The sequence below is a fragment of the Chelonoidis abingdonii genome, chromosome 16 (assembly GCF_003597395.2).
Source record: "Chelonoidis abingdonii isolate Lonesome George chromosome 16, CheloAbing_2.0, whole genome shotgun sequence".
NCBI classification, from domain to species: Eukaryota; Metazoa; Chordata; order Testudines; family Testudinidae; genus Chelonoidis; species Chelonoidis abingdonii.
This window is the reverse complement of record NC_133784.1, coordinates 27,179,258-27,206,085: the sequence shown is the minus strand read 5'-3', so window position 1 is coordinate 27,206,085 and position 26,828 is coordinate 27,179,258. Positions and strand designations below refer to the sequence as shown.

At 37.7% G+C, this 26,828-nt stretch overlaps 1 protein-coding gene across 3 annotated transcripts; it reads left to right on the top strand.

Annotated features, from left to right (window-relative positions):
* Nucleotides 1–393: 393 nt before the first annotated feature.
* ATRIP (ATR interacting protein) lies at nt 394–26,408 on the top strand. 3 transcript variants are annotated; one of them, XM_032772890.2, is made up of 14 exons: nt 394–698; nt 3,438–3,891; nt 8,159–8,241; nt 8,534–8,704; nt 10,493–10,608; nt 12,347–12,507; nt 15,086–15,181; nt 16,043–16,172; nt 18,986–19,702; nt 20,516–20,658; nt 22,858–22,949; nt 24,051–24,134; nt 24,374–24,623; nt 25,718–26,408. In XM_032772890.2, exons 2-14 carry the CDS (start codon nt 3,456–3,458, stop codon nt 25,783–25,785), a joined length of 2,547 nt encoding a protein of 848 aa, XP_032628781.1. In that variant the 5' UTR covers nt 394–698; nt 3,438–3,455; the 3' UTR covers nt 25,786–26,408. The 3 variants fall into 3 exon arrangements, with proteins under 3 accessions (XP_032628781.1, XP_032628783.1, XP_032628785.1); XM_032772892.2 differs by having other exon boundaries at nt 25,030–26,408; XM_032772894.2 differs by having other exon boundaries at nt 619–698; nt 3,438–3,510; nt 25,718–25,876.
* Nucleotides 26,409–26,828: the final 420 nt, after the last annotated feature.

Below are 26,828 nucleotides of genomic sequence, written 5' to 3'. Positions count from 1 at the left end.
CTCTGTCAGGGGTCACACTGTTCCACACGTGGGTGGCTTTGTCCTTTATCCCCACATTTTATCCATGTCATTCTCCCACGAAGGAGCCTCCAGATACCACCGTTGGTACCTGGTCGCGTCAGGGGTTGTGACTAGTGCGTAAAAACAACTGGGCACTGAGGCAGGAAATGAGCCCTGCTGCTCTACGCCTTATTTCTCACTCGGGCGCGTGACCAACCACTGGCAAATTTACAGAGCTGGCCAATCGCTGAGACTCTTACATCCAGCGGCTCTAGGCCGCTCTCTATCTGGTCCTCCAGGGTTGCCGTAGCGAATTATGCTAGCCGGCCGTGCTTTGATTGGCTAGTGGGAAAAACTGCTCGCCGCCGATTGGCTGCGCTGGCTGGCGGGGTCAGAGAGGGTGGGAAGGCCGCGATCATAGCGGTGAGGGGGCGTTTCGTTCCTGGTCCGTGTGTGAGCGGCGGCGAAGCGGCAGTTAGCGCGGTAACGGACCCGCCTGTCGCCCCAAGGGGGCAGGGCTGCCTTGGGGAGGCAGTGCGGGGCACCTGGGATCGGACACCGTTAGCCCCCCGTTGGGGTGGGGCTGTGCTCGGAGCTCTTGCTCCCGAGACTGTCCGGGGGTGGAACCCACAAACCGCCGGGCCAGGGGGTGCGAGGGCCCCGGCTGTGCGCGCAGGTACATCGGGACACCGTGCAAGGTACGCTCAGCTCAGCTCTGCTCGCTGTTCATGAGGGTCCCCATCCCGCTAGTGTGTCCAAGGAAGAGCAGTAGGACACGAGCCCGGAGTGGTCATAGAGGATCTGATCCTTGAATATGGACAAGCGGACCCCAGCGCCCAGCCTGGCTTTTGCTTCCCCAGTTAGCTTGTTTTGGCATCCGTCAGACCTGCAGGAGTGTTTCTGTTTGGTTTGTCTCATATGGCAGCAGAGCGAGCTCCGGCTGGAGATAATGCATCAATCGAAGTTAATTCAAAACCAGTGATTGTGGTTAGAAATATATTGTTTATGGCGACAGGTGTCGTCTTAATTTCTTCCTGAATTACTTTTCTGTGTAATGTAACTGAATTGAGTGATGCACTTTTATTGCCCTGCATTAGAAAGCATAACATAATCTTGATATGATCTGACTTATGTTAATGTAAAAGCAATTAAGAAAGTATCAAAGCAAAACTGACGTTAGACAGTTTAATTATATGTCTTTATTATCTGAGTAGTATTTTATTTTCAAATCAGAGATGTTAAAGACCTTTTAGGTTATCTACTTAAAAACACTCCTGTCTATAGTGGTGGGTTTGTGGGGGGGGTGGGTATGGGTGGAGGTGTATTTTTGAATGTCCCAAACAGAATGAGGTTTCTAGCATTTCCTTTAGGAGAACCAGTTTCATAGTTTTATAGAAATATTTTGATACTCAGACTAATTTTGTACTTCTTCATTTAATGAGACACTGGAGAATGACTTAGGCCCTTAACTTTTACAAACTTTTTAAAGAACATGATGATTATGGCTTATCTACAGTTAAAACGCTGCACCACTGTAGTGTTTCAGTGAAGACAGTATTTGCATCAACCGGAGGGCTTGTTGACATAGGTACTCGGCCTCCTTGAGAGGTGGTAACTAGGTTGACTGGAAAATTAATTCCTTGACCTAGTGCTGTGTACACTACCGGTTAGATTGGTTTAACCGTGTCACTCAGGATTGTGGATTTTTCACACTTCTAAGCGACGTAGTTGTACCGACCTAATTTCCTACTGTAGATCAGGCCTTAGAGTTAACTGTTGCTTTCTAAAACAGATCTTGGCAGGACTGGCAGAAGTCTATCCCACTTGATGTATGTCATTTATGGGTACTTAGATGCCAAGGGGACAACTATCAAGAAACTAAACATCTTTATTGTGTTCTAAACTTTAAAATCAGAGTAATATACAGATAGTATTTTACTATGCATATGTCAGAAAGCTGCTTTTCTAATTGGGGGAATTAAAATAAAACTGTAACCGTGTTATATAGGATGAGCTAACAAGAATGCCTTATATCAGCTAGTTTTGACACAAGATTACTCTAGAATCTAATGCAACTTCAAAAAATATGTTGCTGTTTTTAAGCTTACTGTGACAGTTTTATGTTCTTGTTTAACTTATACAGAGACCCTAAAAATAAGACCACGTTGTGTCTTGCTCTTGGAAAACATGAAGTGCAGTATTTCAAGGGCATGAACAGGGACATGTCTCCTCCTTTTTCTCTCCTCCTCCAGAGCAGTTTTTGAAAGGGTGTTTGGCCCTTCTGATCCATGGAGAGGCTCCTCTTGGAGTCCTGTAGTTAAATTTCCTTGGTGTTAATAATCTGTAGAATTATATTTTTCTTATGGATGTGAACAAAACTACAATTGCAGCAGAGAATCAAGTAAAAGCAGCAGAGAATCCTGTGGCACCTTATAGACTAACAGACGTTTTGGAGCGTGAGCTTTCGTGGGTGAATACCCACTTCGTCAGACGCAGGTAGTGGAAATTTCCAGGGGGCAGGGTATATATATGCTAGCAGCAAGCTAGAGATAACGAGGTTAGTTCACATTCACCTGCACGTCCACCAATGTATATACGCCATCATATGCCGCAATGCCCCTCTGCTATGTACATCGGCCAAACTGGACAGTCACTACGGAAAAGGATAAATGGACACAAATCAGATATCAGAATGGCAATATACAAAACCTTTAGGAGAGCACTTCAACCTCCCTGGCCACACTATAGCAGACCTTAAGGGTGGCCATCCTGCAGCAAAAAAACTTCAGACCAGACTTCAAAGAGAAACTGCTGAGCTTCAGTTCATCTGCAATTTGACCACATCAGCTCTGGACTAAACAAAGACTGTGAATGGCTTGCCAATTACAGACACCAGTTTCTTCCTCCCTTGGCTTTCACACCTCTACTGCTAGACAGGGACTATCCTCCCGATTGAATACCCGTACTCTTAGCTGCTTGCTAGCATATATTACCTGCCCCTGGAAATTTCCACTACCTGCGTTCTGACGAAGTGAGTATTCACCCACGAAAGCTCACGCTCCAAAACGTCTGTTAGTCTATAAGGTGCCACAGGATTCTCTGCTGCTTTTACAGATCCAGACTAACACGGCTACCTCTCTGATACAAAACTACAATTGTTTCTTTTGTTCATTTCTTATGGCACGATGCGTTTGTATGTCGCTCTACATTAAATGATCCAAAATCGCTTTCCAAATGGATGGTAAGCTCTGGAGTTTGCAGCATCACTTCATCTTTTCCAGTCAGCTAATGAAGGACTGTGCTGGAGACTCTTGAACCCAGATCACTGTGCTGTAGCACACTTGTTTCTTCATAAATTCAGTTGTTTGTATTTTGTGGAAAAAAATTATTTTGGAAAAAGTCCTTTGAACATTAAAATGTTTTGTTTTGTTACACAGGGTAAATATTTATACAGAATGTCAGTGAACTCATTATTTGGGAATAAGAAGAGAAATAGCTCCATATTATATGGTGTGGATCAGACACAGATTATGGCTTCATCTTCTGTTTATCGAGAATCCACTAGTCGAGGATGTATTGGGAACCACGGAAATGGCTTCCCCCCAAACAAGCGTTACAAAAGCTTTGAGTCAAAGTCCAAACAAACAGAAGATCCTTTTGGAGACAATGATGACTTCACAGCTGATGACTTGGAAGAAATAGATGTAATTGCTTCACAGGCTTTATCACAAGTTCTAGAGTCAAATACTCTTTCTAGAACAACACACGTCCGGAAACCTGAACAGAATGACAGACCATCCATAACCCCAAACACCACTAATCAGAAGTCTTTGAATACTGAACAACGGAGTGTTGCCTCTAGTGCAGAAAGAAATATGAAAGACCATTTTGGTATGTGTAGTCTTGGAATATGGGAGTATAATTGGGGATGTGATTGCCTTGGTGTCTCCTTATTTTCCAGATCTGGGGACTGACATGCTGAACTTGTTCTTCCTAGAAAAATATCTAAAATAATTTATCTTTTGAGTAGATTCTTAAATCTCAGCCCCAAAGTAAATTTTACTGTTGCTGAAATGTTCATTTAGGTTCTTGAAGCTATCTTGAGTTACCAGAATTAGTGGGGAAAATTGTTCTAATAGTCAGGGGAATCTTAGTTCCTGGATAACTTAACTGTCAGCATTTCAGAGTTGGTATGTACATCTAATGACACGTCTTAAAGAACTAGATATAGAGCTTGGCAAATAGTATGACTGCATGTGATAAAACAGCATTAAGTAAGAAGTACCCAGAAGCTGTGCTCCAAATAGGTAAGATCATTTGGAAAGATCACATTTTGATATGATAGCACTATTTTTTTATGTGTGTGCAATGCCTTATCTAAGGAAAGTAAGTCAATTTAGCAAGCTTTAACTCAGTCTCACAATGGCTCTGAACCAGGTTCTACTGTACCCATTTTACAGATGGTTAAACTGAGGTACAGTAAGGTGAAGTAGCATGCTGAAGGACAACCATCAAGTGTGAGGCAGAAATCTAGTTAGAAAGCAGGAGACCTGGCTTCCCAGGCTTTGGTTCTAACCACTAGGCTACACGTGATTGTGTAATATCTGTCATACCCACAAGTGATTTTTAAATTCCCTTTTGGGAGAGAAGGGAAGGTGACCTGTTCATAAATATCATCCAACAAACTTGAATCCTCTGAATGGATGGGATTTTCTACTCGTTGTAAACGTTGATCAATAACTTTTTCTGGCCAAAACAAAGCTCAGTTGTTATCTGCGCTACTATTTATAACATTTTAAATTTAATGAGACTCTACTAGTGGTCTAAGCACTGGTTATGAAATACTTCACTTCCCTGAAACATCACTTTTTAAATCCTAGGAGGGAGTATGTACACTGAATTTTGTGTGACTTGATTGTGTATTGAGTCTTTCAGATAAGACAGGAATATCCATGTTCCTGACTCTTCGGCCAGTATGTGAAAGGTCCTGTAGCATTTGTGTAAGTAGAAGTTTGCCCATGCCCTGGCCAAAATGCTCCCTCTCTTCCCAATTCCCCCCCAGAAAGCTGTACAGCATGCTGAATGTGGCTGTGTTTCATCGGTGCTATAGGCATAGTTTACATAGCACCTTACAAACAAAAGAAAAATATCTCAAATATTAGTGTCTGCCAGTTGAGTTCTAGTAAGCTGTAATGGAGAAGAAATTTTTTTTAATTGTTAGGAATGTAGCCTTATCTGGTCAGTATCTGAATTTATAAAAGCTAAATAGATCTTTAACTCTGGAGCTTCTGCTTTGTGGGCAAAACCCTGTGCTGGTGCGTGGAGCTAGTCACAAGTTCAGAGCCCAGGTTTATGCCAGTTTAAGATTTGGATGGGTGGGCACTGGAGACTACCTGGTGTTCTGAGCTCGTTGCTTATCTGTCATAACAATGTGTACGCTTAAAGGACACTTTCTGTTAAATTTGGCTTAAAATGTAAGTGGCGTGTGTGAGAATGGGGTAGGAGAAAAGAATTTTCTCCAAACATAAGACCAATAGAAATGATTGCATAAATTAGAAATCCAGTAATATTTATAATCCAAACAAGTCAAAGTGGATAGGAACATAAAAGAAAAATAGAATAATTTTTTTTTGTTTGTTTTTAAGTCAACTTTCATTGAGAACGAATTCAAAAAGTAAACAATCAAGGTAAATATCAAAAAGTAAACTAGATGTTTAAATTCTTCTAATTTCATAGTTTCCAAGGCCAGAAGTGACCATTGTGATCATCTAGTCTGGGGTGTGCAAACTTTTTGGCCCGAGAGTCACATCTGGGTATAGAAATAGTATGGTGGGCCATGAATGCTCACAAAATAGAGGTTGGGGTGCAGGAGGAGGTGAGGGCTCTGGCTGGGGGTGTGGGCTCTGGGGTGGGGCCAGAAATGACGAGTTCAGGGTGCAGAAGGGGGCTCCAGGCTGGGGCAGGGCAGGTGGGGTGCAGGGAGGGTGAGGGCTCCAGCTGGGGTGCAGGCTCTGGGGTGGGGCTGAGGATGAGGGGATTGAGGTGTAGGAGGATGCTCCAGGCTGGGACCGAGAGGTTCAGAGGGCAGGAGGGGGATCAGGGCTGGAGCAGGAGCATGGGGGAGTGAGGGCTCCGGCTGGGGGTGCAGGCTCTGGGGTGGGGCTGTAGATGAGGGGTTTGGGGTTCAGGAGGGTGCTCTAAGCTGAGACCAAGGGGTTTGGAGGATGGGAGGGGGATCAAGGCTGGGGCAGGGGTTGGGGCTTGGGGGGGATGGATCATAGCCCTCCTCCAGCTCCTATGCAGAGGTGTGGGCAAGTGGCTCTGCTGCACGCTGCCCTGTCAGCAGGCACCGCCCCTGCAGCTCCAATTGGCTGTGATTCCCGGACAATGAGAGCTGTGGGGGCGGCTCTTGGGGTGGGGGCAGTGTGTGGAGTGGATGCCCCTGACTGCTCCTATGCCTAGGAGCCGGAGGAGGGCCATGCTGCTGCTTTCCAGAGCCGCATGGAGTAGCCCATGACCCTGCTCCCTGGCTTGAGTGCTGGAGTGAGGCAAGCCCCAGACTCCGCTCCCCAGTGGGAGTTTGAGGGCTGGATTAAAATGGCTGGCGGGCTGGATCCGGCCTGCGAGATGTAGTTTGCCCATCCCTGATGTGATCTGACCTCTTGTATATAACAAACCATAGAACTTCCCAAAATAATTTCTACAGCATATCTTTTAGAAAAATATGCAATTTTGATTTAAAAGTTCTTGGTGGTGGAGAATCAACTTGTGGTCAGTTATTTCAGTAGTCTAAGGTACTGCATATAGGGTGGATTGATTTAAATCTCCAAGTTGAAAACCTCGATTTAAATAATTGATTTTAATCAATTTTTCCATTTTTATTTTAGTTATTTTCTGAAGAAAGTTGCATTCTTATTGGTTGGTATAACCATTAAAACATGTTGATTTACAACTAAATGGTAGAGCCTTTACCCTAGATTTGATACATCTTTTTGCTACCTAGGAGGGTACACTATAATACATTATTTTAAGCAGTGACATACCTTAATATTTTCAGATTCTTCTTTATTAATTGTACATTTTAGTATGTTAGAAAATTAATGATACATTGCTTATTTAGCAGATAATTAACTTTTTGCTCATGATTTGTCAAGCTGCAGTAGGATGGTAAAAGGAATTTAATTAAACACACAAAACACATATACATTTAATTCTTATTTAAACCAAACAAGTCCTTAATACACTATATAACCTGTTGTGCCATATTTGTAAAGCTTGACCTTGAAAACTTCACGTTTTTCCCCCTGATTTTTTTTCTTTATGTTAGAAAAAAGCACATTTGGACTCAAATATCTGATAGAGGCTTCTGGATTCAGCGATTGTTTTGACATTATAATAAGTTTAGGCCTTAACATATTCTGTATTAAATTCAGATTTCATTTGAAACAGGCTTATTTTTTTTAAAGAAAAACTTATTTTGTCATTTTAAATTATAATAAAAATCTTAAATTTTTGAAAAGTTGAATTTTATCCACCCTCATTACAAGTTGTTTGTTTGGCTGGGTTTTTGTTTTTTCAGTAAAGAAATTCTAATGGATTCATTATAGTAAAGTTTATTGTGGAAGTATAAGTATCAATTTCCTGACTTGGTGCCAAAATACTGTGTGTGTGTATATAGGCTTGGCAGAATTTGATTTTTATTTGTTTTATAATTTTCAGTGGATGACATTGATTATTTTAAAGCATTTTTTCAATTTTTATCAATTTAAATTTTCACAGTTGTGGGAAACTATGGGGGGGGTCAGACAATTATTTAATGACAGTAGATGTTGACATTCAAAAAATTAAAGCTTTATAACTATTAAAACACAAATTGTCAACATCACGTTTCAAACTATACAAAAAAAATATGCTTAAATCAAACTGAGTTCCCAAACAACATTTTTCTCACTTTCCCAGTCTGTAAATTTTGATTGACAGAAGTATTTTTTCATTGTTTTGCAAGTATACAGTGAAATGGACATTTACTGATCTTGACCAATAAAAATATAATCCTTAGAAGCTAGAATATATGTGGCGAGATGTTGAAATGTTATCAATAATAACTTGTTACATACTTCAAAGTGGAGCTGGTATCAGAATTCCCTCTTTTCACCAGGAAATGGCACTGAAGATATTCGAATTAAAGACACATTTGGATTTGAAGTACTGCAAACACAACATGAAGAAGTTAAGCAAAAGGTTAATTGCCTCTTTCTTTTTTTTTAATCTGCTGGTGTACTGTTTATTATAGCAATTTTTGGTGGTGGTTTTAGTTGTGACCTTTGGATTAAGTCCAGTTTAAGGTATCTTTAATCACCTTGCTTATGATACCTGGATCTGCAGAAGACCAGTCTGCTTAAAAAACAAATCAGGTTACTCTTCAGGAAAACAACTGTAGGCCAGATTGTGATTTCCATTGGTTTTGAGTGGATTGAATCCATAATATCAGTGGTGTAAATCCACATTTCTTAAAGGTATGCTCTGCTTACAGCTGAAAGAAATACAGGATGAAATCCTTGTTAAAAATGGAGAAATAAAAATTTTGCGAGACTCAATGCTGCAGATGGAATGCACTTTGGAGGAACAGAGAAGATCATACATGCTACTGGAAAAGGAAAAAGATCAGACACTAAGTGAAAAAGAAAAGGAGTTCTCCAGAAAGGTAGTGTGTCTGGGTTTTTTGTTTTGTTTTTCTGTTATAGCTGTTTAACTCCTTATGTGGAAAAGCTCAATTGATTACTATTTTGCTTAAGTCACAATCATTACCTAATCAAGAGAAGGGCACTTAAAACAAACTTTCCTGTAATTTTTTATCCAGCAAAGTTACATATAGGAAAAAATAGGCTACCAGATTATGGTATAATTTCCTCGTAGGGGATAGTAGTGATGTTCTTCTAACAAATTATAGGAGTGTTGCACACTTGGCTTTTGGAAGAACCTGGAACGTTCAAACTAGAATTACAGCCCCATAACTGAAAACTTAAAAAGCATTGTATCTCTGTTTTTACAGCCAAACTCCCAACTTCCTGTATCTTTATTTTCCCCCCGAAGCACTGTGAAAGGTGGTTGTTACTGCTGCTTACTTCACTACTCAGGTCCTCTAGTGTAATCCTCCCTTGAGTAGCAACTAACTGCTGTAACCATCATGATCAGTTTGCCTTATTGTACCAATGTTTGATTGTGTTGTATGATACCTGATTCTCAGCTGAGATAGTGTACAAGTGAACTGAGTGTTTGACTTAGGTTGCACTGAGTTAATAATTGTAGTTTTGGTGTGGTAATATATGTAATGTGAGAAGGTTGGTGGTAGCTGAGCAAAAGGTGAATTATTAGCATAAACAAGTATCTCCACAGTGAAGCCCTTTTTTTTTTTTTTGACATTGACTTGAAAGGGAAGATTATCTTAAAGCTTCTTAGTAGCAGTTGAAACTTTATGATTAATTTGGAGGTACAGAATGCATTTGTCATTTAATAGGTTTGCTCCTTGGTGACTACTTAAATTAAGAAGATGATTGGTGAGATGCGCACACACAGAGACATTAGTTTTATTAATAGCATGATCAAGATAAGCAAAATCACAGAACTAGAAAAACAAGAATGACAACAGAATCCACATCATGTATACCCGTGAATCCGCAAATCTGTGGTTTCCCTTTAAAATGAGATTTAGCATTGAAGTGGTCACCAACCTGTTATCCCAAGGCCCTGCTGAGGGCTGGGTATGATTCCCTTTTTAGCCACCTATTCCTTAGATCCACTTATTTCCAAGACCATATTTGATTAAGTCTTGTCTTTTTGTTTATATTTGCCATTCCTGCTATTCATTTTTGGGACAACTTTTGTAAGCATTTGCACCGATAGAATGTTCTGTATGCAGTCCTATTAAGGAAGCCTGGCTAAATAAAACCTTTGCTGTCTAGACAGTTTAACCATAAAATATATATAATTAAATCTTCTGACCAAGGTTACTTACTAATGTAACTTGTGTTAGACCTAATGTGGCCTTATGCTAATTATTACCAGTCATAGGCCACAAGCTAAATACTAGGAATCTGACTCACTGCAAAATGTTTGTTTCTTTGTTTATTCCTGTCTGCATTATAGCATTAGTTTTGTTTGCACTAATTTAGCAAACATCTTAACTCTAAGATAGAAATGATTATTCCTGATCTGAGGTCAAGTCATGCATCAAAGGTCAACAAACTTATGCTATACCATCCCAATCATTGAAGGTTTTAAAGGATACATTAGTCAAACACTGTCGGGATGGTTTAAGTATACTTTAATTCTGCCACACCACCGGGAGGAGGGAAGCAGGGGATGGAATGGACTGTTGCGGTTCATGATGACCTGTTGTGGTTCCTGCCAGCCCTATTTCTATAATTATGTGTGTGTTACTCTTCCACTTTATATAGCGTTTAATGCAAAATTACTTGTATTCCTTTTTCAGTTACAGTCATTGCAGTCAGAGTTGCAGTTTAAAGATGCTGAAATGAATGAATTGAGAGCAAAACTTCAAAACTGTGAAAGAACTAAGCCTGTTACTCCGTCAGTTACAAATTCCAGGTACCAAATAGTTTTGAAAGACAGAAAATTCAAATGTGAATTATTTCACGTATGGAGTTTCATTAAACATTGCAGACCAACTTCTCTAGTGGCAGTAACTCCATTGGTGTCAGTGGACTTATGCTGGGAGAGAATCTGACCATATCTCTCTTCATTTACAAATGCAAAGAGCAAAGGTTGTTGAAAATTGCAGTGCACTAGCATTTTTTTGTCAAATGCAGCACAAACGTCACATGAACAAATAAAGTGTGTGAAAATTAGTTTCCCAGGTTATAAAATAACAAAGCTAAAGACTGAAGTGTAAATCTCTGATTTAGTCTCTTTTCATTGTAAAGTTGCTTCTAGCTAAAATGTGTCCTTTACTGTGAATTTTAAAGTGTTAGATTTATTGACATTTGTGTTTTCAGGTTTATTCAAAGCATAGTTTTGATACAGCTCTAAAATATTTATTACTCAGATTAAAAACTGTTCAATTCTCCAGGGTCTTTCATAAGATCAAAGAGAACTCTTTCACTTAATGCATGGAAAATTTCTTTAATGTTTTGGGTTCAAACTCTTACCATAGTGCACGTACTGATATTTGTAATTATTGAGTTTGTTTAGTCTGGAGAAGAGAAGACTGAGAGGGGACTTGATAACAGTTTTCAAGTACATAAAAGGTTGTTACAAGGAACAGGGAGAAAAATTGTTCTTCTTAACCTCTGAGGATAGGACAAGAAGCAATAGGCTTAAATTGCAGCAAGGGAGGCTTAGGTTGGACATTAGGAAAAACTTTCTGTCAGGGTGGTTAAGCACTGGAATAAATTGCCTGGGGAGGCCGTGGAATCTCCACCTTTGGAAATTTTTAAGAGCAGGTTAGACAAACACCTGTCAGAAATGGTCTAGATAATACTTAGTCCTGCCATGAGTTCAGGAGACTGGAACAGATGATCTCTCAAGCTCCCTTCCAGTCCTATGATTCTACGTTGCAAAAGTTCACCTAACATGATGCCTTTGTCCTCCATTAGCCTGGGAGGATGTGTCTCTTTTTTTGCTCTGGCCCCCACCAGTCCCAGACACGATGGGATTTTAAAGTTCCTTGTGCCTTGTTTGTTTTTAAATTGAGAGCTGGATCAGGATCCACATGTTTTACCTCTTAGAATAATTCCTTTCAAGCAGCTCCAGCTTTAATCTTGTAGTATACTATATGCTTGTACAGCTATAATTGGTGAGACAGTGGATCCGTAACAGGAAGTTGTAGAGCACAGAAGACAAGACGCTGTCCTGTGAATTCTTCCACTGTGCCTGTCATAACAGTTTTGTTTTGTTTTTCCTGTTGACCTGTGATAAGCTGACCTCTTCCCCAGCAAAATTAGTTTGACTTTTTCAGCCACCCTCTGCATCTTGCATTGCCCCCAAAGCTATCTGTATTTTGAGCTGGATCATGCCCTAGCTAGTTAAATAATTCAAGTGTAAATAACATACACTAACAATACTGTAAATACAGGTGGAAACATAGTGTGGTGTTCTTGTATTTTGTGAAATAGGTTGTTTTATGATTTCACAGACTGTTAGCAAATACTTCAAAATGTGCAATTTTGTCTTTGAGTAAATTAGTATATAATGCAGTACCTTTGGCACATCAGAATTCATAGAAACTGATGTGTATTAAAAAAGTGTGATACTTCTTATTAATAACATTCAGAAATTAACACAACACAAGTAGTCCTTTATCCAAGCATTTGATTTAATCTTTTAGCCCTAGGAAGAGTCCCTCCAGAATTGTAAAATTGGAAGCATGTTCTCTTCAGACTGGAAAAAGATCTTTTCCTACAAAAGAGACTTTCAGTGCTGACATGTCCCTTAAAGTATCCTGTTCTGCAGCAAATTTGCCTTCTGAGACTTCTTTGAACAAGGAGGGTAATGTACTGTTTTTATAGCATCCAAAAAGGAGCTAGATATAAAGCTTTGGGTTTCACTGTTGCTTGTATTCCTCTTGTGCTGTATGTCTGAACAGTTTGTATGGCCTTCCTTCACTTACCACAGTAACATACTCTGGCTTTCCACTCAAATTCTCTTCTCCTTTGCAGCTAGTTGTATTAACTCCCTCTGGCTGAAATTTGCTTTAGCTCTCATGTACAGTCTCAGGAGCATGTATATTGCTCTCAATCAACTATGAAACTTCTGTTAGCACTAGTGGGAGCTTTAGACTGAAAGGCATAGATTTAAATGTGCATGTTGCATAAAAGCTTGCTGTGCTGTCTTAGTAGTTTTTAGCCTTTTTTTTTTTTTTTTTTTAAAACCCACGTTTTCTGTTTCTTGCCAAAAACCAAGTTCTTTCTTCTTGAATAATTACCTTATTTAACGTCTCTTTCTGGATTTTTAGATTAGTACCTCTTGTCATTTAATAGCCTAATATTTCTTTTCCTTTCAAAAAGGAAGGGATATATGTATTCTATGTGTTTACTCTTAATGAAGGATTTGGAAGACTGTTTACACAGTTATTACTTTTGCATGGATTTGGGGATTCAATACCATTAATAAAATTGTTCCAGTGTCCAGCAACTGAAAGAGTACATGACTATTGGAGAACCTTACTTTGAGAGATCTGACTGCAAGATTCTCTCAATGAAGTAAATGGAATTACTCATTAGATTCTTTGTGAGAGTTAGGGGTCCAGGATCAGGTCCATACACCCAAACAGCAATTAAAATTTCATCTCTTCTAGAAGGTTGGTAATATGGCAAAAGTCTGCCAAAAGGGTGTAATAGTTCATCTATCTCTCAAAAATAAATATTTTAACAATGATGTGGATAAGTAAAAAATACTTTAAAAGACAATTCGAAGCTGGGAAAACAAAGAACTAAATACAGTGGTGTAAAGTGAAGTGATGCACATGTGGCAGAGTCACAGATTAATGCTAGGAAACAATAAAGCTCAGACATCTGCTCAGATCTCAAATGGCCAAACGATCAACTAACCTTTATAGGAACAACTATGCTGAATCAGAGCAGTTGTCCATCTAGTCTAGTATCCTGTCATAAACAATGGGCAATACCGGCTGCTTTAGAAGAAGAGTGGAAGAAACCTCACAATAGCTGTGAAGTATAAATACTTACACATCCATTTCAAAACACTGGATTTTTAGCAATTACTGTTACACCACTCAATATTCTTATGTATATAAATGACTTTTTTTTTTAATATATAATATTTAATTTATTTAATCTGGCTTAGGTTTTGGTCTTAATTGTAACTTTGGGCAAGTTCCAGGGGTGTCATTGATTACATAGTAAAGCACTTTGACATCCTCAAATGGAAAGAACTATAAAAATGTTAAGTATTGTTGAGGACTGCGTGGTCACTCTGAAAATCTAAGTTCACTTATATTCTCACTTCTTAACAACTAACGTTGACTGTCTAATCCCCCCCCCCCCCCCCAATCACTGTGGAATGGTAATGTTGAACTAGCCTATGACTAAACTGTAGAGCAGTGGTTCCCAAACCGGGGTTCGCGAAATGCTACAGGAGGTTCTCGGGGGGGAAAAAATTACCTAATGGTGGACAGAGCTGTTCCTGGCGACCCTGGGCAGCACGGGGCCAGCAGCACGGAGCCCCTTGACTTCCAAGAGCTAAGCGGCTCAAAGCAAACATATCTGTCATGCTGAGATTTAAACTTCAAGACTCCTTATAAGAAATGGAAAGGGAGGTGGATATTTTTTTGCTGTTTTTAAAATTAAATAGGCTGCTAGTATTGTTTTTTAAAATTTATTATGAAGAACAAGTTTAAGCTTTGTTGTAACATGAGTTGTTTGCCTGGACTGCTCAGGGCCTGAATGCTTGTGTAGGAGGAACTATTTGAGTTGGCTTCTTAAATACTTTCATGCTGTTTCACATCTGATGCTCCTTGATGAAACAAAGGAACCTTGTCTTATAACAGGCTTATTCAAAGTGATACACACTACGAAAGTGACATCTTGGAAGGGCCATGCCATTTTCATAACCTAATAAAAATACTGTAATGATTAATAATAATTAATAGTGTGTAATAAGCATGTCACAAAAACAAATTTTGTATTTCCAAGATCAGTGTTTTTATAATTTATACTCAGGTAAAGGAGAAAATCCCAGGAAATATTCATTTTTAAGGGCGGGGGATTCACGAGACTTGACATTTTAGTGAAAGGGGTTTGTAGGTTGTTAAAGTTTGGGAACCACTGCTGTAGAGCAAAGGCACACTTTTTCTGTTGACTTTCTCACTGTCTGATGCAGAGGGATGAATTAAGGTTGCCACATCTGCATTAACTCTTGAGACTTTGTTTGAAATAACTGAGTTAAGGCAAAGTAACGTAATCCATAATCACACTTTTTTCCTCCAGGTACTTACTAGCTATATCACAACTGTTATCTGATTGAATATGCATGCTGATTAAATATAGTTACAAATGTATAAGGAGCTGTTTTTACTACTTGGATCACTGTACCCTTTTTGTTTCAGACAGTAAGACCCCCTGTCCTGAAATCGAACTTGTGAAGCAAGAAGTGATGGAGAAAAATGTGTCTTACAGTTTTGTTCAAAGACAAAACACCCAAGGTAACTCCATCTTCTTAATTCAGAAATTAGGTGGCACCAGAGCCAGAAGTTGTCTAAGGACCACTAGGTATGCTTCTATTAAGCAACATTATTATGTAGTGTACAAAGTACAATATTATTGTTCAGGAAGGTGGTTATGGAATAATGCTTTCATTACCAGGACTGGGATCTTAATCTAGAACTTGTAGGAAGATAGTTATCCTATATTGCTATAACCTTTCTCAAAAAAACATTCACTTTGGCACCAGTGAAAAGATATGGGTTGAAGAATTCCTGTGGTGTAATTATATGGCCACCACTTTTTCTTTGACTCCAAATCAATTGATGTTATGATTGCTTTTCACTGTAAAAAGATGTAGAAGAGAGGAAAGCATAGTTGGTTTGTTTTTAAATATAAGTACGTGCAGTAAGAGTATAGCAGCATCTCCAAGCCTTCAACACTAGGAAGCTACCAGTACACTATTTTATTCTGAGATCAGAGTGGCATTATATCTGTTAACACCTAGTTTGGCTCTTGAATACAGTCCTGGGGGCCAAATAAGTAACTAGATAGAGTAGGTGTGTTACTAGGCCTTTGGATAAGGCATTTTACTAAATTGAGATGTGATAGAAACGTATCCGTAGATTCCCTGTGGTGATGACTTTTAACTTAAAAATGTAATTCGTGTTTGGAGATCTGTTTCCCTAATTAAAGTGAAAAAAATACTCTAGATAAATCTTAAATTCACATTTTTTGTTAGGTGTACCACAAATACTGTAAAGTCTGTTGGAGTTTAGATTCCTTGTTTCAGTGAGAGTCTTTTAGTTTCACATTCCAATGGACAGAAAAGAACATCCTAAGGCATTTATATATCTTTGCAGGTTCTGTCTTACTAAATGCACTGATGAAACAGCCTATTGCCCCTGGGTCATTACTAGGACTCTGTCATCTTCTTAGCAGTAACTCTGAAGTGCTACCTGGGTCTGTCTTGCAGCCTAACTTTTTCAACACGTAAGTTTTTAACTGTAAAAGGCTGATTATGGTAATAATAAATTGTAGTCGTTACAGGGAGTACATTTACAGTACATTTTAAGTTTATTTAAATATGAATATGGGACAAAAGCCTACGTGCATAGACCTTGCAGCATGGCTTACGAGATTGTTTTGCTCATTTCTGTTTGCCTAACTGCATTTTATAGATCGATCTCTTTTCACTTGATGTTTCATCAAAATAATTTATCTTATGCTTAATTATTCTGGTAAACAATCCTGTGTGTTACTCTTGTTAAAAGTGTCTTGCCAAACATGTTTGCTCACAATCTCTAGATCTTGCTGACATTTGGGGTTTTTTGTACCTTGCAAATGTTTTCTTTGATGTAATTATATTCAGAAGTCTCTTAATACATATAAAATTGAGTCACCATAAAAGTCTTGTCAAATTATGCGTCTAATCAATGTTGCTTATAACGGTGGAAATTTATCTAAGAGCCTTCTCTGCACTGCAACTGTCAAAGCAGTTATATAAGTTCTAAAATGTTAATACTATAACTAGATGCCATATAAGTACTTAATGACCTAGACATTTTCAACTTTAAAGGATCTACAGTAATTCTTTGATATGTATTGTATCTCTGGATCTGAAAAGACTGATCATTTTAGATCCTGTTGTATTTTGAGGGCATATCTTGAATTTTTTTTCTTCACTTTTTTTGGTTTTTCATCACTGTGACTTTTAATTGTATAGAAATCAATGTCTCCTGTACTTAGATTAGCTTCTAAAGTATCTTTATCTTGGATATCTTGCTCTGAAAGTACTACTGCTTTGTCTTTTTCCAGATATAGTGTTCCAAGCCAAGTTGTCTTCAATACCATAGCCCTAACTATTTACATAAGTAAAGGCTGTGCAACTGATTTCTATGAGCCGCCATTGTTGTTGCTTCCCCCCAGCCTCTCCATTGTTCGTTCTTACCTACTACATTTCCTGTGACCAGTTTTCTCTCCGTTGTATCAGATTGCCTACAGTACCATAATTCTGCCTCTTAGATTGTTTGTTTGCAAAATATATATTGTTTGTGTTTGTTTAGCCCTTCACTTATGGCTTCTACGTATTACAAGACCTTTCTTCCCAGAAATCGTGCTGGATTCCTCTAAATCAATTTGGGCTTTTATGTCTTCTTAAACCCTTTGATCACTTGGTGACTTTAGCTATAACTAAAGCTAATGTAGTCTCATCACTAAATATCTCATTTGTTCCAGGAAGCAAGAGCCTCTTAAACAATTGCATTGTGATGCTTATCTTCAATTATTCACTCAACTCTCCTATAGCAGATGAGCTGTTGCTTCTCTCATTTATTTACTTCTATTGAATTGGTAACTGGTGGTAGTTTGTGTGTGCGTTTATGTAAAATTAGGTAAAGGCATTAAGCACATATAGCTCATAAAAGGTTGCTGAGGATTATAGCTCGGATGGATGAAAACCACACGACTCCAATCGTATTAATGCTATGATGTGTACCTGGAGGGAAGACTAGGGTTCTTCATGCACAAGCCTAGTATCAGTGCTCCATTTGTGCTGTTCCTTATGGCCAAAAACCTGGGAAAAATCCGTGTTATCTTGTATCCCAGATTTTTTTTCTGACTGGTCACCACTTCCTCAATAAATAAAACTTTTCCAGGAGTGCTTTCTTACTCCTTGTGCAATGAATTTGTATAATAGTCCAAATTTCCTCCTCTTCTTTTTAAGAAATTATTTCCATGTTACACTCATTATTGCGGAGCTTTTTTTAAGGTTCTCCACTTTTTGTACAATTGAAGTATTCCAGCAGCTGAAAGCATGTAAATGCTTGTATGGAATTTCAGGTTTCATGGTATGTTAGCATCCATTGCTTTGTCCACCACATGATCATTCTGAAGAGAGGGCATGACAGTGTCATAGTACTTGTATCATCATCTGGCCAGGACAAACTTGGGACAGGAAGTACTGTAGATTTAAAAGTACAAAAATGACTTTCTAAGGTGTATTTTACACTTTTTAGCAAAACTGTGTGTGTGCAATAATGAAAATGACTAGGTGGTTACATATGTTACCATATATGCCAAAACCAGGAGACACCTGCATGAAGTTTAAATGTAAATTGTTCCTCTGCCAAAGACAATGGAAATGAGCAATGCAGCCATTTAGTTTTACTGAGTTTCATCAGCAGTCCTGCTAAATAGTTTATCTAATGAACATTTACCAAATGTACAATAGAGAGAATTATATATATATATATATATATATATATATATATATATGTATATGTATATATATATAAAAAATGTACATGCTAATTCCCCACATAATCAGTGGGGGGGGAAATGTCTCGAAGTCCCATTGTCAATGTCAACAGATTAAGGATGCAAGTGATAAAACAGTAATAGTAGATTTTTTTTTAAATACCTAAAGTACTAAGGGATCTTTCAGAATATTCTATTGTCTGTTTTGCAATTTAAATAAAACAGACTTGCATTTATTCACCATGTAGCTGACTGAGACAATGAAAAAATGGCCTTCCAGCAGCAATTCTACTGGAAGGACTAAAGGTAAGGTCAACTGTCAAATTATGCTGCTTGCATAGTAGGGAAGGGTGCTCTAGTAGAGCATTCTTTCTCTCACACGTGCATAAAACAGTGACTTAACTGTCTTTATTTTGAAATTGGACATCTTAACACAATTAATTTTTCATATTACATGCAGAACATGAGTAGCCAAAGGATATACATGGTCATTTTGCTGTCTTTGGTACATTGCATGTATTGAACTATTTCATTTTGTTTTTTACTAGAGGATCTATAGGAATATCCAGCATCAGGACAATTTATTCTCGGGATGGAACTCCTTCTTCTCTTGCTGCTTTAAGAGAAGCTCAAAAACTTGCAATAACGGGATTGAACTTGATTGTTATGGATGAAGGATCATCCAAGGGAGACCTGGCAGAAAGTGAGAGAGGACTGTTCCTTCTTAAACGCTTTAAGATCCCAGGTGCAGTGCATCTTCTGCCTCTAGTGGAATACCATATCAGTGCATACTGTCAAGCTCTGCAGTTGTCAGCAAAGTCAAGAAACAGTCCTGAAAATCAATCAGTTAGTTCTTCTAGAACTAACTCAAGTATAATATCAAGTACCGAGGATTTTAGATCTACTCTGGAAGAGACTACAATTACATCTCTAGGTGTTCTTTATTACTTGGTATATTACAGCTGGGATGTTGTTTATACATTACTATCTTCTGAAGTGAAAAGTGTGTCTGAGATGGAGAAGAACATGGTGTGCAATCATCAATCTGATGATAAAAAAGAAAATTCCAGGCCACAAGGCCAAACTGTAGAACCACAAGATGCTGCTAATAATGATCAATCCCAACATTCTTTGTTGAAAAAATTACTTCAGCTGTTAGCTTTGTCTTCCACAGCAACAGGTTCCCAGACTGACAGTATCATGAATCAAAGCCTAAAGGTTTTGGTGAAACTAGCTGAGAATTCAACAGTTGAGTTACTAATAAGGTAAAAGACAGCTTAAGAATGTTTTAAAAAATTATTCCATGCCTTTTGTTTTACATTCCCAAACAATTCCTATTTTCCTCTTCAAAACAGTGATTCACACAGATTACAGCAAAATGTGTTACGTATGTGAGAAGAGTACAGATTCCTCTCTGCAGCTACTTCTAATAGCAACTGAGGATCACACCACTGCCTCTGTTACTCATGAACATGATAGGTGCCCACAAGCAATAAAACAGAACTGATTCTGCTAGGCTTACACTTACAGCTGCTGTTGCCCCAGGGGGAAATTATCCCATTTGTCACTGGCAAGTGAAAATTTTTCAAGCCTCTGTCATAATTATAATGCCCCTTAACGTGTTTCATTGTACGATCAGAGTCACTGGTAAGTATGTACAGAACGCAGACATCTTGTTATGTGATTTGTGAACAAAATCCTACTTAATAAATGTAGTAAATCTCTAAAAGACCTTTGGACCTGCAAGTGATTGTATGCATAACTGCAGGTTCAGTTTTAAAGGGTGGATTAGAGGCCCCTTTGAAAATGTATCTGAGTGAGTATATTTACTTTTAGTGTTTTTCTTTTTTCTGACTAATAGCTTTTCTCCCAAACTTGAGGAATAGCTGCATAGCGGACCTGTGTTTTGTCTGGCTAGAGCAGTGGTGGGTAACCTGAAGCCTGTGGGCTGCAGGTTGCCCACCACTGAGCTAGACTCTCCTGTCCACGTTAGTCTTTAAAATCCTGAGTAAAATGATTTGATTTGCTTCCTAAAGTCATTGTGTTTCCAATTACTAACTCCAATTTCCTTTTAAAAGTTTTCGGCACTTGCTAACTAGCCAGATGCTGCTTCGCTGTGTGTTTCCTGAGACCCCTTTATCTGCTGTCCATCTGACTGTGCGGCTGTTGGCCATGCTCATTCATCACCAGAAGCTAGCTGCTCAACTTTGTTGTCATTCAGGTAAGAGAGAAATTACTAATCATCATTCTTAAACATCCTATTTATGAAGCTTAGTTGAAAATGTTAATATTTTTATAGGTGTGAATTATGGGTGTTATGCATAAGTCTTGTGCCAGTTATTAACTCAGGAAAGCAAACTCTGCAGAATTACCTGAGAACTTGTCAGCTGGTGCTAGTTTTCAACAATCTGAAATTTTAGTAACCACGTGGATTTCTCTTGGCTATTTTCCAGGCCTTTTTTCAAGATGTTAAAAGTTTAATATGGAAAAGAGCTACTGAGAAGTAAAAAATCAATCTCCCTCTAATTGGTACCTGACCTTAAATAACACTGTTGGTCTCTGGGGCTTTGGGACTCTAGACACATCACACATGTCAAGTAGAAGGTCTTTTTCTAAGAGTCTACTTGATAGTGGGATTCTGAATAGCAGTTTCCCCAAAGCCACATAAATTAACTATTAAAACTACAACAGACATACATGGTCTAATGCAGAATGTACTGAAGTAGTATTTCATATGTAATGCTTAGTAAAGGTAGTTGTATCAGAGTGGATTGATTTAAATGACTGGTTTTAATCAGATTTAAACCAAGGTTTCCTGCTTGGTTTTAATCATATTTTTAATTGTGTTTTTGCATTGATATATTTTTTCCCAAAGAAAAGTTGATTCTCATTGTTTGGTAACCATTAAAACATACTGATTTGCAACTAAATATAGCCTTTATGGTAAATTAGGTCCTTTTTTCCTAACTAGGAGGTTGCACTATACCTATACCCATTTATTTAAGCAATTACATAGCTTAACTTAAATCTACTCAGATTCTTAATTTTTCCATCTTTTATTATGTTAGAAAATTGGTGAATGATACATTTTCTTATTTACAAGATAGCTATTTTACTTCCAGTTTTGATCAAGATCTATTTGGATGGAAGTTCAAATTCAATTAAAAATGCAAAACATTTTAATTTTTTTTAATTAAAATGATCTTTAATATGCTGGATACATAAATGTTTATCAAAGCATGTTTTGTATTTAAAACTGATTTGTTAAACAAAGAAATGATTATCTGTAGTTAGTTAATTGAACTGATTGTTTCTTGTCTCCATGGCCTTCAAGATATTAGAACTAGTAGATCTCTTCCTCACACACCTAGTTTATATTCATGGATTGGAAGAGGGAAAACAAGCTTTCCTGCTTTTTCAACTCCCAGTCGATTTCTTAACTTTGAATGATGTAGTCATTGCACTGAACTTGTTTAATAAACTGAAATGAAGCAAATATTCTCTCTGCACCTGCAGAAGAGGCTACTGTTATCAAAAGCTGATTTAGCACTTCAACAAACTCTGATTCCAGGTGCTTAGCCAGTAACTTTCACCAGTTTAGTGGCTTGACCTTCTTTAAAATTCAGCCGCAAACATGTACTGCTTAACACTATATTTATATTTAATTTAAATTATTGTAATAGAATAATAAGCTTGTGTTAGCAGATTGTCAATTTCAAATTTATTACATTTAAAAAAAACCTTGCATTTAATATAAATTAAAAAAAATGATTTTAAATGTCAAAAAATCCAATTTTTTTTAATTGTAGATTTTTATCTGCCCTTTAGTCTAGCTTTGGACTAGAATTCATGGAACTGCTGGCTTGGTGAGCAATTTGTAATGGACTAGCTAAAAAGGCAACAGACAAATAACACACATCCTTAGTTTGACTCAAAATGAAGCTGGCTCTTAAAAACCCACATCTTAGAAAAGGGAGATCGAACCTTTCTTTTAATTATTAAAAGGAGGAAGGTATCATTTTACCAATAAATTGGCCATTGGTCAGTCTAGAAACTGAGTGACAATATATCCAAATTAAACACGCCATCTCCCTTTAGGTTGACCCCTACGCATGCACTGCCCCAGACCACCCAGACTGCTTTCATTTCTTCAAATATTACCCAGAAAAAAGTAAACACAATTGAGGGGTGGTGTGGGGAGGATGGAACTAGGCCAGTTATTCTCTGCTAACCAATGGAAGCAGGTTTAACTAACGCTCTGAACTGCTTCTTAGACCTCCAATTAGCTTAATCCATCAGAAAATTATAAAGGATGCAGGAATTGAACCCATGTTCCAGCCCACAAGTCTGCAGGAGAAAAGATTTGTATCAACAAAAACTACTTAATAGAATTAATGAAATTTGTTAAATATAATTTCAGAAAGCTGCCTTCTTCTTGCACTGTACATGTATATTACTTCAAGACCAGATAAATCTGCATCTGAAATGCTTTGGCTTCAGCTGGAACAAGAGGTAAACAAAGACTTTTTTTTTCACACATGCTTGTTTGTTGTTTCCTGATAATGGAGAAAGTGTCCAGTACTGCCCAAGAGTCAGCCTTGTAGCTGATTTGGTTGTGACATTGAAGTTATCTGCCCTTGTATTAAGAAACTAAACTTTTGTTTTCAGGCAGAGCTATTTGAAACTTTTAATTAAGCTGTAACTATTTTTATAGCTGTACTCAGTCATGTTCTTGTTGACCTATTAGTGTGAGTAGGAAAGTTTTTTAAAACAGCTGTATGCATTCAGGAACTTCATTCTGCTAGAGAAATGAGTTTCATAGTGATCTGTAACTGCTTCAGAAAATACTTGGCTTTTCCTCCATGTGTGTCAATGACAATTTTCTTTTTCTATTATTTAAATTCTTACAGAATGTTGTTCACTGTGGTATGAGTGCAGATTATTAGAGTGTAACCTTACATTTTATTATGCAGTTATATATAGTAGAATCAGTCTGTGCCAGACAAAGAGTTCCCCGTACAGAAAAGTGAAAAACAAACTTGTTCATAATAGTACAAGTATTAATATGGCAAAGCTGGTTCTGATTTGTTGCTGTAACACTTGCTGTACTCACGTACAGTAATGGCTTGGTCTTTAGGCTACTGTCCCTCATTCCTTTAGCATTGTAAATTCTTGGCATTTCTTTGAGATAAAACAGTTAACTTTGAGCCCTGTTCTTAAACTTCAGCATGTCCTTACTTATTTTTTGATTGCAGTGCTGTCAATATAGCTTTAACATTAATTTTTAAGACAGCTGGCATTTGGGTTTTGTGCACTGTGAAGATAGAATATATTCTGTTTTACCACTACTTACAAACATTGGCACTCTTTCTCTGCAGTGTTGGAGAGGTTTTGCTTGCTAGTCAGAAGGAGGATCAAAATGTAAAGTAGCACTGGAAAACTGTTTGTTAGATTTGTATAAAAAAAATGTACACAATAGTTATAAAAAACTCAGAAATCTTTGAAACTAGTAATGAAGTGCCATTCCCATTTTATTTGCAGCATAATCATGTTTTGCTTAATCTCCAGAATCTTAGTTCTCAGTGTAATGTAATCTGCATGTTTTTATATTAGACTGTTAGATTCCTGACTAAGTGTGTGCGCTGCTCCAGTCCATCAATTTTACTACTTGGTACAGATTGCCAGTGCAGCCTGGAGGTATGTAACTAGAGCTGACAAGTTCCACTTAACATTGTTATATTAACAACATACATTGTGACTTAGGAGTGTTTAAAAGATGCCTTCTAATATGAAACTTTAATTTCTCTGCTGGACTGTGTCCTGAAACTTGGACACTTCCTATGACTGACTCCAGTAAAAGTCCTAACAAAATAAAAGAAAAACAAAATGTTTTCTAATATGTAAATCTCCTATATGACTCTTTTTTTCTTCTGCAGGTAGTCAAGGCACTTATTATAATGTTGCATAGACAATGGGTGAAGGTTAGAAGATCTGAGAGCAACTTGAGTGTGTATAGAGAACGAATTGTTCAGTTTTTACGGGACACGGTTTTGCTCTTGCATAGTCTATCTCAAAAAGATAAACTGTTTCATGAACATTGCCTGGAAGTTCTCCATCAATACGATGAAGCCATGCCTGGTGTCAGAGCCATCCTCAAAAAAACTCTAAATTTGAAGGCCTCTGAAGGTAAGGTCTTGGCAGAAACTAAACCCATTCTTACTATCTTACCATTCTCAAGAGCAACTTTTCATGGTTTTTATTGCTGCTTTGAATTTGGAATAGGGTTTAGTAAGAAGATGCAATTATTTGCCTTCCTACAGAAGGCTGCCTGTGATTCCACCGTGTTTTACTGGCCTTACATAAACCTCTGTGTTCAAAAGTAGATGTAGTTCTTAGTGAATCTATCCCTCGGCAGGGACCAAATAATGAATTCTATTTCAATTTTGAAGTTACATCTTGTAACTCACGCTGACATTGATTGCCTCCCATGTTAGAATCTGGAAATCCACTGAGCTAATAGTTATGCCACAATATTGAAATTTGCTGCTGGATCTCAGTGCTTGCTTCATCAATTTCACATTTTTCTCTTCAGGATTATTTTCTTGCACTTAGGACCGCAGAGCATCCAGGCTTTCCTGAAGCCAATATTGTCTCTTCTGCCATTGCTGAACAGTCGTCTGCATATTCCTGTTCCTTCATATCCATTCTTACCAAATGAGAAGTGCTCATTTTCACTAGGTTACATAGTGGAAATGCTGAAGTTCTTTCTACATTTCCATGTAACACAATATGTTGTTTCTCTGCTGCTAGAGTAGTGGCTTTTTGAAGGTGTAACCGTTGTATTTTGTAAACTATGAAAACTAACCCTAAAATACTGTAGATACTATGTAAATAGATAGTATTTTCAACAGGTAACTAACATTTGGAAACACTCAGCTAAATTTAAGGGGCTCTTTGGAGTGGTTCTTGCCTCAGGTTGGGTTTCAAAATGTTTTTGTGAAGTGAAAGTTCATAGAACAAATACACACACTCTCTCTCTCTCTGAGAATATTTTACTGGATCAAACTTAATGAAGTCTGCCAGGATAGCAGTCTTTTGAAGAGTGTTCTTGGTGTGAGGCTGGAGTAGGAGGAGGGGATTTCTGGAGCAGAGTATTGTTGTTTCTTTGAAATACGTAATGCTCATATTTGTGTTCTTAACCATATTAATTTTGGTTATGTTTAAATATATTAACAGAGGAATCTGATTGTTTTAAACAATGTTCTGATATTCTGTTTCAGAGCTGGCTTTGGATGAGTTGTATCCTCCTGAGCCAGAAGTAGATGATCAAGAAATGGACTGCAGCTAGTAATTCAGCAATAATCCACCTCTCTCTGAATTTTTGTTACTTAGCATTGTTGCCGATATACATGTGAAATTTAACTTGTGTGAAATATAATGTGTGTGAGGTAAACTCTTAAATTAATGGTGTGCTAAAGATTAATTACTGTCACTTAAGTGTAGCATGGCTCATTTTACTTAATTGCCAGCTAAATTTAGCATTATAAAATATTTTGATATCAAAAAATCTTTTTGATACTGAAAAGAGAATTAAACTTAATTTTGTTTTATGTATTTTTGCAGTTTGAAAATACTTATAAGTGACATGGAACTAAACTTGACACAAACATGCTGTGAATGAAGTCAACACTTTCCAGTTACTGTAATTAAGTCTTTATGGTATTGAATGTACTGAGTCCCAAGATCATTGTAACTTTTTAACACACAACATTTTTTTAATAGTATGTTTTTTCTTATTAGTGTTTTTTGTCTAAATTACTCCATTTTGGGGTTGACAGACGTCAAGAATTTCCTCATTCTGATATTGGTAGATGACTTTAGTACTCTGATTTTAAAATATATGTATTGCATTTATATAGTTGACACCGTTTTTCAAGGGAAAAGTTATTAAAACCTACTCTGCCCCTGCAACTATGACTAATAGTCATCAGTGTTTCTGAATTTCATAACGGTCAAAATCTAGGAACACAGACATGGCAAGGTGAAACCAGTGAATCTCAAACCTTTAAAAAAACAACAACACTGCAGTATGTCATCTTGTTTGAGGGTGCAAATAGGAGGCAGTAGATTTGGGAAAAATCCTTCTTTCCTACTTTGCAGAAGAATTTCTCCAATGGATTCATTGCGTGCGCATTGCTTCTTTTGCATCATTTGATACTATCTATAGCAATAAGTGTGTGTTAAGTCTTCATCCTATGATCTAGCAACACTTAGTGGGGCAATGGAACATTGTTTAACTTTTTGTATGTGCTGAAGCCATTAAATGGCTATAATCAGTACAAATCCACTGTACCTTTACAGGGGGAGGGTTTATGCTATTGTGGTAGCATC